Source organism: Podospora pseudopauciseta (genome assembly GCF_035222475.1).
Source record: "Podospora pseudopauciseta strain CBS 411.78 chromosome 5 map unlocalized CBS411.78m_5.2, whole genome shotgun sequence".
Lineage (NCBI taxonomy): Eukaryota > Fungi > Ascomycota > Sordariomycetes > Sordariales > Podosporaceae > Podospora > Podospora pseudopauciseta.
The window spans coordinates 1059913-1074528 of NW_026946666.1; the positions used below are offsets into that span (position 1 = coordinate 1059913).

The 14616-nt window shown below is 53.3% G+C and overlaps 6 protein-coding genes across 6 annotated transcripts; 2 read left to right on the forward strand and 4 right to left on the reverse strand.

Moving 5' to 3' along the window:
- Positions 1–292: 292 nt before the first annotated feature.
- On the reverse strand, positions 293–3838 carry QC763_512630 (uncharacterized protein; the record flags this gene model as incomplete). The annotated part of the gene is given in 3 exon segments (XM_062913821.1): positions 293–2239; positions 2248–3055; positions 3129–3838. Coding segments are annotated over 3 exon segments (3195 nt in total). The 5' UTR covers positions 3569–3838.
- Positions 3839–3842: 4 nt separating this feature from the next.
- Positions 3843–5845, forward strand: QC763_512620 (uncharacterized protein). The gene is made up of 4 exons (XM_062913820.1): positions 3843–4400; positions 4451–5496; positions 5554–5629; positions 5687–5845. Exons 1-4 carry the CDS (start codon positions 4305–4307, stop codon positions 5717–5719), a joined length of 1251 nt encoding a protein of 416 aa, XP_062764067.1. The 5' UTR covers positions 3843–4304; the 3' UTR covers positions 5720–5845.
- On the reverse strand, positions 5777–6890 carry QC763_0082430 (uncharacterized protein). The gene is made up of 2 exons (XM_062906130.1): positions 6588–6890; positions 5777–6339 (listed from the first exon to the last, which is right to left on the reverse strand). Exons 1-2 carry the CDS (start codon positions 6605–6607, stop codon positions 6105–6107), a joined length of 255 nt encoding a protein of 84 aa, XP_062764068.1. The 5' UTR covers positions 6608–6890; the 3' UTR covers positions 5777–6104.
- A 224-nt stretch (positions 6891–7114) lies between these two features.
- QC763_512610 (uncharacterized protein) lies at positions 7115–8402 on the forward strand. The gene is made up of 2 exons (XM_062913819.1): positions 7115–7779; positions 7835–8402. Exons 1-2 carry the CDS (start codon positions 7605–7607, stop codon positions 8356–8358), a joined length of 699 nt encoding a protein of 232 aa, XP_062764069.1. The 5' UTR covers positions 7115–7604; the 3' UTR covers positions 8359–8402.
- Positions 8383–9051, reverse strand: QC763_512600 (uncharacterized protein; the record flags this gene model as incomplete). Its single annotated transcript, XM_062913818.1, has 2 exons — positions 8383–8477; positions 8620–9051. 2 exons carry the CDS (start codon positions 9049–9051, stop codon positions 8460–8462), a joined length of 450 nt encoding a protein of 149 aa, XP_062764070.1. The 3' UTR covers positions 8383–8459.
- A 1036-nt stretch (positions 9052–10087) lies between these two features.
- QC763_512590 (uncharacterized protein) lies at positions 10088–13222 on the reverse strand (the record flags this gene model as incomplete). Its single annotated transcript, XM_062913817.1, has 2 exons — positions 12828–13222; positions 10088–12463 (listed from the first exon to the last, which is right to left on the reverse strand). The coding sequence occupies exons 1-2, from the start codon at positions 12888–12890 to the stop codon at positions 10088–10090; spliced, it is 2439 nt and encodes an 812-aa protein (XP_062764071.1). The 5' UTR covers positions 12891–13222.
- Between the last annotated feature and the right edge of the window lie 1394 nt (positions 13223–14616).

The following is a 14616-nucleotide window of genomic DNA, read 5'->3' on the forward strand; positions in this document are numbered from 1 at the left end:
GCTCACAGTAGTACAGTCTCTTGAATATTCGCTTGCTCCCGGCGTTTACCTCAATCAATGTCTTTCCTCAGGTACCAGGTACCCAGGTCGCTTTGAGTAGTTGGGTTCTGCCAACAGCCTGGGCTGTGATCGTTTTCTGGCACCGGACTCTATGGTGTAAAAGCTCGATGGCACTGGATGTAAAGTTATACGGCATATGAGTGACACTATATCTCCATCGTGATGTGCTCAGCAAATACATGTTATTGCCATAGCAATTAGTGCTAAGGTCATCCTTGCCGCATATTCGCCGTTAAAGTCGCTTGGCTATTTTCCAGTCACGAACATCATCAGTCGCAAACTTTGCTACCGACAAACCCCGCTTGGCACCTCTCGCAGGTATCATGTTCTCACAATCACGCCGGAGCTCCTCCACCATCACAACATTGAGACCCAGTGGTTCCAACAAGGCGAAAGCCTCCTTGTTGAGGCTTTCGGGCAATATTCTGACAACCAAATCTCCACCACCAGCAAATTTACCTCTTTCAACTCGAGTCAGTCTAGAGAGTGACTTTGCAAATGTTTGAAGCACCGTACGGCCACCAGCCAAGTCCTTGATGAGTTGTGGAACATTGTGTTGATGGTCGGCACCTCGGAGATTTTGTGACCAAGTCTCTGGCTCGGCAGCCTTCAACATCTGATCTAGGGTTGTCTCATAAGCTGTCGTATGTTTCGAGAAAAAAGGAAGGTAAACCGTGTAGAGCAAGAAATTTAGCCATATGGGGATCGTGAACGTTTCTCCTCTGACCTTAATAAGGGCCAGACTGTTAACATTTGCACCATATCCAAGTAGAAGAAGAAATGCATCGTGTTCCAAAGCTGTCATGAAGTCTGACAATGTTTTTGGAGGCGATGACGTGTTTTCATTCCCAAGGACGATTGAAGTTGTCATTTCGACCAATTGTTGCCATGGTGTGCCCTGACGAAGAGAGAAAATTCGTGTGTAGTGTGTGATGATACACATTGCGGAGAGAATATTGCACTCCATCTCTCGCCCACCCTCACTTGGAAGAAAGGAGTCGTTGGGGCTGTACCCGGAATCCATGATGGCTTTAGCAACCCACCCAAAAGCCTCCTTGCTGGAGGGCGAACGTTCAAAAATAACCGACAGTGGAGATTGGCATATGAATAGAGCGAACGACGACCTATCAAAGTAGGTGGTGCTCGGCAGTTTTGTGGCTAAATACCGCGCCAAACCAGCTCCCAGGACGTGGTAGCGATATAACACGCGTGCTATTGTGATGGTTTTGGTATCACGCACTTCACCATTCGCCTCCACTGTGCCAATGCTCATGTCCATGTTGTCCAGTAAGGTGGTAGTGGAAAGAAGGGTCTCTCCGCCCATAGATTCCAACCTCCTAGCATAGTCCATCATATCCTTTACCATCTTGGCGAAAGGGGTTAGGGCAACCAGTGGATCTTCGGCTTTCGGGGCCGTTACGTAGGAAGTGAATGCAGGCGGCTGAAGCCAGCAAGACCGTTTTGTGTGGGCTATTGAAGCTCTCAGAAGAGAGAGAAGCGGGCAGAAATCGGTATTGTTGGTTTTTGCCTTTTCTTTCAGCGTTTGCTGCATCTCGGGGGTGGCGATAAAGTCATAAAGAGTTCGGTGGAGAAACTCAATCTGATCATGATTGCGTTCTAGCAAACCCTTACACCAGCCGTTCACGCGCCGAAAGACACGGGCTGCCTGAGATGTTCGTTGCTGTAGGGTAGCTATCATCCTCTCTGGCTCGCCGAGGGCATAATCTTCTTCCTCGTACTCTCTGTCGTGGAACATGTACATCTGTATATGAAGGGGCTTTTGCGCATGCAAAGCAAAAAGAAGTGCTCTCGCCATTCGATCTCGGTAGAAAGGGTCTACCGAGTCAAGTATGAGCCTGAAAAACGGTTCCAACTCGCTAGGAAAGTTTTCAAGACGTCTATTCAGATCTTGAATACTGTCGTCGTTGGTAAGGCCCTCGCGGAGAAGCCTAGTCACAAGCGTCACCCAAAGAAACACCCCGCTTGATTTGTCGATGATCTGCTGAACCAGGGAGTCTGTTTTGTCGCTGCCGGCCTCAGAGACAAGGCTGTCCCAACGAGGGTGAGACCGTAGCATGGTCTTCGTATATTGTTGTATGTCGGTTCGGGTGACATCCTGCATATACAGCTTCGAGTCTGTGTCCCCTCCCAGCGCATTCTCGAAACGTTCCACGGTCGGCTGGAAACACAAAGCTTGACACATGGTGAGCGGGAGAGGTCTTGGAGGATCTCGCAGATATCCAACTGATCTCCTGCATATTCATCCAGGCCGTCTATGAAGAAGCAGAGTCTGGAATGCACAAGTTCTCGAGCAAGCTTCTTCAGGACAGACTGAAGTTCGGATTGCTTCCAAGGTTCCTGAATCTTGTCGTTCTTGTACCGCTGTGGCAACACCTTTCGAATGAGAGTCGGTTCTTGGGATAGGATCTTGTAAATAAGGGACCGAAACAAGCCCTTCAAAGACCGCTGGATTGGAGTACCGTAGATTGTGAAGTAATGTGCTGCCAGAATGACCTCTTGGCCCTTAGACCACTGGGTCAACAGCTTTTGAGTGTTGCTATTGTCGGCAATGAATTTGATAAAGGTCGACTTGCCAGAACCAGGTTTTCCAGACACCCAGAACAGTCCTCCGGGCCCTGATAACCAACTGCAAATGCCACCAATGGCGTCCATGTTGCTGCCTTGAGATGGTGGGAATGCCCAGTGAAGAGTGACTTCGTGTGGCTCTGGTATTATGTCATGCCTGAGTGACAATTCAGGATAATGTAGAGACTTCAACACAGTGGCCTCAAGTACGTATTGTCGAGTATCCAGTGACAAGGCCGGAAGATCGATGCATAGTTGGTTCAGGTCTTGAAGTTGAGTGTTGGGGCAGCCGTGGGGTCCTTGTACCAATTTCGTTAAGGGTTGCAGTGTATTATGTATCTCTTTGTGTCTTAGAGAGTTGAAAGCTTCCCATTGTCGAAGGTCAGACTGCATCCGTTGGACCACTTCACTGCACAGTCGGAGAATGTCAGCTACAAGGCCTGAGCAATAGTATATGTACCTATGATGGAGGACTGGCCAACCTTGTCGTAGCACATAGCTCAAGAATGATGCCGCTCCTATGATCGGAGATCCGTGAAATCAAAGCTTCAATCTCATTTGCCTTCCACACCTCTGCAATGGCGATCTTGAAACTGGCCCAGCACTTCGACGCTTTGCCGTTCTGCGTCTTCGCCCTTAGCTTTGTCGTGATGGCCAAAAGCTTCTCGGAGTCCCTCTCGCACGCATCGGCACGTGTGAGCATAGGCTCCCATTTCCTTGTGGAATAATTAGAAGAGGTGTCGCGTTTGAGTTGAGTGGTGAAATCTTGCAGTGTTCGACAAATATCATCAAGGTGAGCACTTTCCTCGCTAGAACTTCCAGCTGACGCTAGGATCTTTCCAGCATTGCTGAAAAGCTTCCAAGTGAACTCCAGAAACTGCAGCACATTGCCTGCCACGGCGAGTACGGCGACGGACTCCATGGTAGACCAGAAGTTCGAAGAACGCAGAGCAGAGATTGCTGCTGGCGCAAAAGTGCTGAGGTGGCTCAACCTGAGAAAGCGGGCATCTCATTGTTTGGCGGTGAAAACACGGTGGTGGTGAGGTGGCAGAATGCGCATTCGGTGGTGACTGTGCACCAGCAGCCTGGCACTATGCCTCGTGAAGGTGTTGGAGGTCTCGCCACAGCACATCCATCATGAAGTTGGACGTGTGGGGACTTGTGCATTTGCAGGCAGATGCCGCCATCTGCGGTCATTTGCTTGTGCAGTTTTCGCGTTTCAGCAACTCATCATTCCACACAATTCAAGAGATGAGGGTCATGAACAGAAGTCACAAAGTGTCTACGTAGCCCAAGGTACGCATTTAATTACACATATCCCGATATTGTTGTTACGGCAAAGACCCGCACCATAGAAAGCTTATTCCCACCTCAACGTGCCCGCCAAGATGTTTGACACTATTCCGACCGTTGGAGCGGTCGCTTCCGTCCCCCCAAGGCTCGCCAGACCCCCGTGTGCAACGTCGTCGCTCAAAACACCAAACGGGGCATCTCGGCAATGCTCCCTCCGAGCACTGGCGCTGAACCTGGAAGTTGCGGGCCGGCGGACAATCCATCCATGTTCATGGTAGCGGAATGCAGTGATATAGCATCATGATCTTCGTCTTTCATTTCCTTTTTTCTTTTTCTTTTCTTCTTCACCTCAGGTCATCGCCAAGATGAAGACTGTCGCAGTTCTTTCTCTGCTGGCCTCGTTGGCCTCGGCGGCTTCGCTGACGCTGGTCACGGAGAACTTTGGTCCTAACCCCCGTAACGTAAGTCGTCTTTCTCCAATGATAAAAGCAGTGTGCTGATAGTCATCCAGAACCCCTTCTACATCTACGTCCCCGACGTCCTCCCTCCCAACCCAGCCATCCTCGTCAACCCCCACTGGTGCCACGGCACCGCTCCCGCCGCCTTCTCCGGCTCCCAGTACGCCACCCTCGCCTCCCAGCATGGCTTCATCGTCATCTACCCCCAGTCCTCCCCCGCCCAAGCAAACTCGGACAAGTGCTGGGATGTCTCCTCCAAGGAAACCCTCACCCACAACGGCGGCGGCGACTCCCTCGGTGTCGTCTCCATGGTCAAGTGGACAATCAACAAGTACAACGCCGACCCCAAGCGCGTCTTCGTCACCGGTGTCTCCTCCGGCGGCATGATGACCCAGGTGTTGCTTGGATCTTACCCCGATGTGTTCGCTGCCGGTGCCGCCTTTGCTGGCGTTCCCTTTGGCTGCTTCGCCCCTGCTGGGAACAACACCGGCGCCTTTGGCTACTGGAGCGATGATTGCGCCAAGGGGAGGGTGACCAAGACTCCGGCTCAGTGGGCCGACTTGGTCAAGAGCGCCTACCCGGGGTATGATGGGTGGAGGCCAAAATTGCAGTTGTTCCACGGGACGAATGATGAGATTTTGGATTATGTCAACCACCAGGAGGGGATTAAGCAGTGGGCTGAGGTGCTTGGGGTTGGGATCACACCTGTTAGTGTTACTCCTAATACTCCTATCAGCGGGTGGACAAAGAGTGTGTATGGTGCGGAGGGTTGGTTGGAGGGGTATAGCGCTGCCGGGGTGCCGCATGATATTCGGGTGCAGGAGGCGACGGTGATGGCTTTCTTCGAGCTGGCTTGCAAGGGGGAGGATTGCTTCCGGTGGGGGGATGGCGAGTGGTGTGATGCTGAGCCTAGTGCTACAACGAGCTCGGTTGTGGTTTCGACGACGGGGGCGCCGGTTACGACGACGAGCACGAGCTCGACCAGTGTGAGAGTGACGACTCCTAGCGCTACTAGCACCAGCTCGAGGGTGACTACCACGTTTGTGACTTCTACTTCTACCGCTGCGCCAGTTGCCGGCCAGCCTTTGTGGGCACAGTGGTGAGTTATATTTGTTTGAACTTGGATTGATGTAGATGGCAACTGACACAGAAACAGCGGTGGCATGGGATACAACGGTCCAACAGCATGTGCCGTGGGAACCTGCACCATCTACAATCCCTATTACGCTCAGGTAAATCCCCAGTGGCCCCGTCCTTCTTTTCAGGCCAGAGCTGACTCAAGGCTACAGTGCGTCCCAAGGACAGGGGTTCCCATCTGGTAACCATCTCGATGGTCACCAACATATCCCCAAGTCATCGGACAAGGTTTACGTCAAATGAGTGTGTAAATATTGTCAAAGATACATAAAGATTCCCCCAAATAAAAGTTTCAATCCACCCCCAACAATGCTGAGAAAAAGCGCCGGTTGTCGAATATGTTGCCGAGACCAGATTGAAGCATATTTCAGGACCAGAGTTCATATCCCATCTCTATCCACTTTTCGAGACACCTCCATCGTACAATGACCCATCAACCTCCACATTATTATTCATCACAATCCCCAGTTTATATCCCAGGCGTCTGCTGGTCTCGCTCCCAAACGCATCTTGCAACTCGAAAGTCTTGGGGGAAGACACGGGACTTGTTGGTATCATCGCGGGAGGGCTTTAGACAACAGCGATGGGGTTGGGGGCGGAGTTGCCAATGGTCTTGCCCAAGACGTTGGCAACGACTGGGATACCGGCGGCCACAGGGACAAGGATGGTGACATCGTCGACCGAGACATCGTTGTTGTTGAGGATACCGTCGTTCTGGGGAGTAGGAGCGGCCAAAGCCAAGGTGGCGAAGAGCATAAGAGCGATGGTGGTGAACTTCATGTTGAAATTTGGGTTGGTGGTTAGGCTTTGGAAAAGCGTTAAAGAGTTGTGGTGAGAGTGAGGGAAGTTTGTGTGAGGGTATTTGTTTGTGAACGTGTTGGATGGTGATGAGGAAAAGGATTCTGGATGAGAGGAGAGGAAGAGGTCTTATATACACATGTTTGTGCCTTGGATGGATGGTATATCGACGCTGCTCCCTCTGCTAGACCGTCAAGTGATCGACGTCTCTATCCAGTCGCTGTAATTGCGACATTCAGCTCACAGAAGGCTTACTTGACACTTTGACATCCCATGTCGGACCGGTTTCAATTGCTTCCAGACATTCTGACTGGCCCCTTGAGAAACTACACGTGCAGACACATGTGCCCTTGACCAGATTTTGCGTTGTGCTCGTGGATGCTGAGCGATGAGCGGTGTCGAGTATGCCGTGCGCTTGGACGTTGGTTTCTCACAGACAAATAGCCAAGATCGAGGCCACGAGGATCTCACCGTGCAAGGGGCTCCAAAGACGTGGTAGCTCCCGCCCCCCTCGGACGTTTATTCTCCTTTTGGTGAAGTTGTTTCGGATGACTGGCGGGGGATCTATTGATAAGAGAGAAGCAATTGGGTCGATACCAAGGATGAGGTCTCGTTGCAAGACGGCACGAATGCAGGGTCGCTTGCGGACAAAAATCCTCCAATCAGGATTATCCAACCTCTACTTTGAAGCCTCAAATGGAAATGGATAGCGAGCTCTCCCTTCTCAAGACATACCCTACAGAACGGCCTGCAGCATGGTAGATCTCAATTCAGCATGTGTTGGCAGAAAAAGAAAGGCACCAGAGTCGGTTAAGAAAGCAAAGGAATTCAGCTAAAGCCTTGCAATCCTCCAACTTGCTCATATTTTGAAACCCGTACTTTCATGAACAGAATATGTTTGATGACTGAACCGGGCCGAAGTGGGCTTTTTTGAGTTGGCTCGTGGCCAACCTCGCACCACCAAAAACACCGGGAAGGCTCCCACTCAAATCGAGCACGAGTCGGGAAGTAGGCGCTACCTATTAGGGGCCTATGAAGTCACCACGACATCGGGATGACGTTGTAGTCACATTGAGATGATGCCATGATGCCCTGTGCCAGGCCCCTTAAAACTCTCTCCTCCTGCTCGTGTTCCCATTGTTTCCAGACACAGTTCATCGCATCACAACCTGGAACATAGGTAACTTCTGCGCCTGTTCACAAACTATCACCACACAAAAGCCACCACCATCCAAGCTTCATCCACCGTTGGACCCCTAATAAACAGCCAAAATGGTCTTCACCTTCCCCGCAGACCTCTACTCCACCGACCCCAACTTCACCACCCTCTTCCGCCTCCTCGACGATTTCGACACCTACTCCCGCGAAGTCCAAGATGAATCAGCCTCCACCCCAGCCCCTGCCTCACGCGGAGGCCGTCACCGCCGCGGCCCCCGCCCCCGCTTCGGTAGGTACCTCTACCACATCCCCAAGCACTGTTATTAACCCCTCCCACAACTCAGACATCCGTGAGACCCCCAAGTCCTACGAAATCTACGGCGAAGTCCCCGGCATGTCCCGCTCCGACATCCACATTGAATTAACCCAGGAAAACGTCCTCCTCATCCGGGGCCACGTCGAGCGCCCCTACGACACCACCCCCTCCAACAAAACCAAGGCTAAGCCCGTCACCGTCACTGGCGAGAAGTGCGACGATTGTGACTGTGGGCCTGGTAAGCCGTGTGAGGAGTGTGACAAGGCCAAGTGTGAGTGTACAGAGGGGAAGCATTGCAATGTCTGTGGGATGGATACCTGTCCCAAGCATGAAGGGGAGGGGGCGGCCAAGGCAGAGGGGAAGAAGGATGGGAGTGAGACGATTCGGTATCTGTTGAAGGAGAGGTTCGTTGGGGATTTCAGCAGGGAGTTTGCCTTTCCGGGGCCGCTGCAGGAGTTTGATATTGGGGCTAGCTTGGAGGATGGGATTTTGAAGGTTGTGGTGCCGAAGCAGGAGGTTGCCAAGGGCGGGAGGAAGATTGAGATTCAGTAGATGAGAAACGGTAGATGAGAAAGGTGTGATTAGTGTAGTAGATATGTTATGTACAAGTATGGGGAAAGGTATCATGTTTGCTCGTAAATCTTGACCGTCATTCATATGTCCTTTGCTGTCTGGTGGTTGTCAGGATCAAGTCTCACGATGTCAAGTTGAACGAAAAAAAAAAGCATACCTCAAACTCCACTTCCCCTGCTAATACCTGGACCTGGACCTGGACCTGGACCTGGTGCTGTACACCCTCGCAGGGCGACTCACTTCCCTAATCTCAATACTCCGGCTCCTGCTCCGGCTGCTCCTCGACCTGCCACGTCCATGATGGTGGTGGTGATGATGATGACCGTGCCTACTCCCGCTCCTCACTTTCTCCTCATGGTAATAGCTCGGCCGCCTGTTCCTCTGGGACAGATACTTGATGAGCCAAATAATGAGAATAACTGCGACGAGAGTTCCGATGACGATGCCGGCGATCTCGCCTCCGTTCAAACCACCGCCCCCACCAGCAACAACCACTGCCTCGGTGTTGGTGGTGGTGGGAGCGATGTAGATTGTCCGAGTCTCTTGCAGGACCTGAACCGTGGGGTCAGGGAGGTCAGTCGGGATGGGACCCCAGACGGTGACTGTCGCGACCTGGCGGACGTTGACTTGGCGGATTTGGTTTTGTGCCGCGGGTGCGATTGGTGGCGCCATGGTTGGTGATCTCTGTCCTGAAAGACGACGAGAATTCGCTGCTTGGGTAGGTGATTTCGTGAGTGAGATGGATGAGCCTGATCAGCAAAAGGGACGAGGAGATGGTGGGGACTGATTACCGCTTTTAAAAAATCAGCCAACATTTTCCTGTTCCTGTGCCTGCTTGAATGGGCGCCCAGTGGTGATGTCATTGAGGCCGGCTGGGCCCAGTGAGCGCAATGTAACGTCCCCAGTCGAAGGAATGCCAAGATACCTGATGAGCCAATGCGATTACGAAGATGGCGCAGGCTTGCATGGTGGGCAGTTTTTGATGGTGGTTGGAATGTGATAGCCAATGAGAGACCGCGACAAAATGTTATTATAGCTTTCATGTGGCTTTATTAGCCACATGAGAAATATGCCTGAAGTTGTCAAAAGTATAAACGCAGATCCAGATTCGACAAAAAGCCTCCCTCCCAACTGAATGGTTTGTCTTCAACACAACCAAACGATTCCCCGTAACGCAGAAAAGAAAAAAGAAAAAAAACACAAAAGTGCCTCCCCAAATCCGATAAAATGCTAAGTTGAGTTTCGCGAACAATGTCTGTAGTTTCGAAGGAAAATGACATGGCTGTTGGGGATAGGAAGGGTGAAGGCGTTTCCCATCATGTTCCGAAGTGTTTGTTGTATGTTGCTGTGAACCACCTCGCAAGAGGCGTGCTGTGTCTGTGTCTGTGTCCGATATTTGTTGTCTAAAAGCATGAAAGGAATATATGAAAGATAGCCGTAACCGTCCGAGAGAAATTGCGACCGAAATTCCACAAAAGTCCACCCGACCCGACCCGACCCATCATGCCATCACCTGTGCTGCTGATGCCTGACATTTCCCAGCCATGTCATGAAATGTTTGTTTTGTTTTTCCCTCTCCATACCCTTCATGAGAATGTAACAAATGAACACAGGAAAAAACCAAGATCGAGAATATTATTGCATGTACCCTGTCATTCCATCCAATTTTGAACATCCAAAGTCATATCGTCCATGGAAGACTTCCAGCTTACTGCGGAACCAAGACCGCGAGCTGGTAGGTCTGGCCAGCCCTGATGTTGGTGATGCGAGCCTCTGGGAGGGTTTGGCCTCCCTGCCTAACGGTGACCTGGTCGACATCGGCACGGCGAATGTCGAGGTGGAAGGTGGCGCCGCGGAATTGGCGGGTCACCTTGATCGAGTTCCAGGCACTTGGGAGCTGAGGCTTGACGGTCAAGCCCTTGTCGTCGCCGCGAAGACCGCACAGGCCTTCGATGAAGCAGCGGTATACCCAGGATACCGTGCCCGTGTTGAACAGCTGGCTGGAGCGGCCAGCTGTCCGCGGGAACTCCTTCCAAGCGCCACGGTAGTAGTTGGGGATATAAATCGGGAGCTGGCCACGCTGGCGATAGTCGGCGTCGCTCGGCCCCGGAATGAGCTGCCGCAGCAAAGTGTAGGCCCTGTCCTGTTCGCCTCCGAGGCTGTACAGGCTGTGGACGAAAAAGACACCGGCGTGGTTATACACGGCGGCGTTCTCGGCCGAGCCAATGGCCTTTTGGGTCACACGGCCGATATCCTCGCGCATCTTGGTGAAAGGCGGGGCAAACATTTGAATGCCGTATGGGGTGTTGAGATGCTCGTCGACCTGAGGCAGAATCCTGGATATTTGCTCCTTGCCGGCGGCGCCACTGAGGATGGCAAAGGTCTGGGGGTTGAGCCAGATGCGACCCTCGGGGTCCTTCTTGATACCAAAGGTGACGTTGTCGTCAGTGATACCACGAGCAAACCAGTCGCCATCCCACAGGTGCTTGTTGGCCGCCTCGTTGCACGCCGCGGCACCCGCTCGGTAGCGCTGGGCAAGGTCGGTCCTGCCTTCGTGCTCGCAAACGTTGGCCCAGAGGTTCGCGGCAAAGGCCGTCGCCAAGGTGAGCCAGCCGGAAACACCCCTGCCCTTGTAGCCGACCATATTCATGGGATCACACCAGTCGCCTTGGGCAATGTAGCTGAGACCGCGTTCGTCACGTAACCTCAGGAGCCAATCCATGGCACGGCTGAACCTCTCAAAGACGGTGAGCTCGTCGCCGTTGGAGCTGCGGACTTTCTCCTGGAGCAAACCATAATCGCCAGTCTCGGCCAAGTACACCTCGAGGGTCACGGGCAGCCAGACACAGTGATCGGTGTGGGGGATCTGGTTGATGTACTTGAGTTCAGCACCCTCGGCCAGAAGAATGCCATCGGGCATGGCGCCGCTCTCTTCCTGCTGTGAGACGGCAGTGATGAAAGCCTTCCTGGTGACCTCTGGCTTGATGAAGTTCATGCCCATGTTGTCCTGGAGGTAGTTGCGCGTCTGAGGGTCGGTGGTGAGGCGGTTGACGTCGCCATGGTAGTAGACCTGGCGAGGGAGCCAGTTGTTGACAAAGTTGTCCAGATCCTTGTCCGGAGTCTCGATGCGGAGGCAGCCCTGGCCGCGAGCCATGTAAGAGGCATACTCGTCAGCGGTGCGAATAAAGGCTTGCTTGCTCAGATAGCGAGTACGCATGGTCCGGATCTCGGCTTCGTCATAGGCGGGGCCAAACATGAAGCGGTACTCGCGCTCGTCTCCCGCCTTAAGCGCCAAGCGGTACTGCACGGCGGCTGTCGGGGTCTCGTAGCGCGCGTCACCACAGCTCAGCTGCGGCTCTTGCAGCCCTGATGGGTTGTGGAGCCCACCTTCACCCTCGAAGTTTTGTTGGTTGGCCTCCCATGAGTCTGGCGTCGTCTCACAGATGAAATATGTCTTGTCCTTGAGATACTTGTTCTTGAAGTACTCGGCCGCCTTTTGGTACGGAGTCACGCTGCTGGCGACGATGCCGACCAGCTCTTCGTTCCACTCGGCCGACTGGTTCATCCAGGACTTGTAGCCAATGGGAAAATACGGAGTAACACTGATCCTGCGCGGACGTCCAGACACATTGGTCACCTTGATGGTCCACAGCTCGGCCACATCGTGAGTCGGAAGACCCATCACCATCTCGACACGGATGCCGTTGGACTCGACTGCCCAGGCCACGTCGCTCTTGCCAGTAGAGAAAACGAATCGGTCCGGAACGGTACGAACGGGCTCATGGGGGGCAGAGAAGAGGTGCCCTGACTCTTCGTCCTTGATGTACACAAAACGACCTGGGTGATGGGCGTAGTAGTTTGGCTCCGGCTGCATGAAGGTTTTGGCCTCGAGATTCGGAGCATGGGCGTACTTGGCCGGCTCTGGCTGCATGAACTGAGCGGTGGCATATCCACGGCAGGTAATCTGGACCATCATCTTCTGGTTCCACAGGAAGCCAGCTGCCTTGGGCATGACAGTAGGACTGGTGAGCTCGTAGCGGTCGCCATTGTGCGTGGGACGCAATATCGTCGCTTCTTTTCTCATCTTGGCGGGAGGTTCGGGATGGAGGGAGGGTGAGATGGCGGAGGTCCTTTGATGTTGGTGTTGTTGTTTATCTTATCTCGAAGGGACTCGGAGCTCCTGAGACGGAGGAAGGGGGCAATTAAGAGGGGGGCGGATCTCTGTAGGGAATCCAGAGAATGGATGCTGGACTGCCGAATGTTTTGTCAATTCAACTTCCGAAACTCGGAAAAGAGCTTGAGCCAACGTCATGGGCACACAAGAGGGCGGCCCAGGGGGCGTGAATGTTACGAGGCAGTCGGTAACCCTCTCAGCTGACCAAATCCCGCCCCAACATTTCCCATCTGCAGGGGCTCAACCGGGAGAATTGCTGCATAAAATAGCTCACCGCTTGTTGTCTGGGCACGAAAGCACGGGATTTGGCAGCCTTGGCTGGACGGTGAACCGTCATACCAGTCACAACAATACCACGGAACACGCCCACCGACACCCCCGCCCTGGATCACCAAGATGAGCTGTCACGTCCGGAACCTCGATGGCTGTCTCGAAATCTCTTTTTTCCCGGTGTTTGTTTTGTCGTGGAACCACCGACGTGGGGCCATATTAGCCAGCCTGACAAAGAGTTGCCGGCGAGCGGGATTCGAAGTATGGAAGCCTCAAGTAAATGGCCTGAGAATGATCAAGAGGTGCCGAAGAGCGCGGGCTGCCTCGGTGCGGCAGTGTACAGAGCATGCGGATGCAAATTGCAGCATCCCGGACCCTCTTTTGCCAAACTGACAGGGCGTTGGGCGGGTCCGATCAACGCCCCCCACGCGTGCCCCAGGGCTTGTCCCAGACTTCCAGCAGCATCCCCCCGGCGTCCCGAACTTTCTCCAGTTGTCCACCCACCCTCCCCCCAAAGCCCACGCGGGGGAACTGTGTCGCTAACTCGTTCTGGAGCTCCATCGACAAATCTGACAACTGTTTTTGGACGGCTCTTTCAGACTTTTCAGACCAGATGACCTCGAAGCCGGCTGTCATCAGAATTCCAATTCAGGCGGGAATCCCGCTGTGCTCGGCGGACTCCATAATCTACCCTGTCCGTCCTCTTGCCCAAGGCCCAGCCTACCCGTTCCAATCACCCAATACGCGCTCCTATCTCGGACGGAACATCGAAGCGGTTGCCATTCGTTGATGCCCAGTCACGCCAGTCAGATGATTGTGGGAAAATGCAAGCTCGGCACCGCCACGGGCGTCCCCAAGCAGGAGACAAGGTCCACTAGGCCCAAAGTAGCAGGCGCAAGGAATCTTGGCCAGAGATTCCATGGAATTCCTGAGATCCTCGAATAGATTGGGCCCCCGCAGCGGACGCCTTGGATATTAATTGATTGTGATGGATATACGCGGCAGAATCGACCCAACATAAACCCGGGTTTCGAGTCCAGTAGCGTGACATCACATTCGAGCGTCAGGTCCACCGAAATGTCAAGCGAGACGGCAGTCACGGCAAGTGTTTTCTTGATCTTGCCCGTCCGGTGAGGACGGTGAGCGTTCGGGCAAAATTCAAGACAAAAGGGGCACAAAAGGGGCGTCTGAGGGCGCAAAAAGCTCGGAAAAGTGTCAACAACAGCCTTCCCAGACACTTCTTGGCCTCAACGTCCAAATAAGAACCAAACTATCAAATCTAAAAGTAGGGATGGGTCCTACAGGGCCCCGAATCGGGATCTCTCGGCTGCAGATCCGACGACTTGGGAACTCGGGAGCAAACGGCTCGCTAATCTCCCCCGCAAAGTCAAGCTCTTGGCGTCTGGAGGTTACAACCGGGACCTTGCAGCCTGTATGGCTGTGTAGGATGTTTTGGTTGGTGTTGAGATGGTGGAGGGTGAGCTGGAATGGCGTTGTAGGCCTATCGCAACGAAGACCACCAAGTTGCGACAATCACGGACGGGTCTGCCTCCCGGCGAGCGGACGCTGAATAGTCGAGGGAAAAGGTGGCGACTCCATTGGCTGGCCATCTCTTGTCTCACCCGACCCTTTTTCCGGCATGGGCTTGGCAATATTGATCGAGAATCCCAATGAAAATGTCAGGAATGCCGTACGCGTGCCTGCAAGAGTTACATCGGAATTGTTTTGGTTTGAAAATTGATGGCGGAAGATACTCACCCATTCATCTGTCTTGTGGCCCCGTTGAGCCCCAG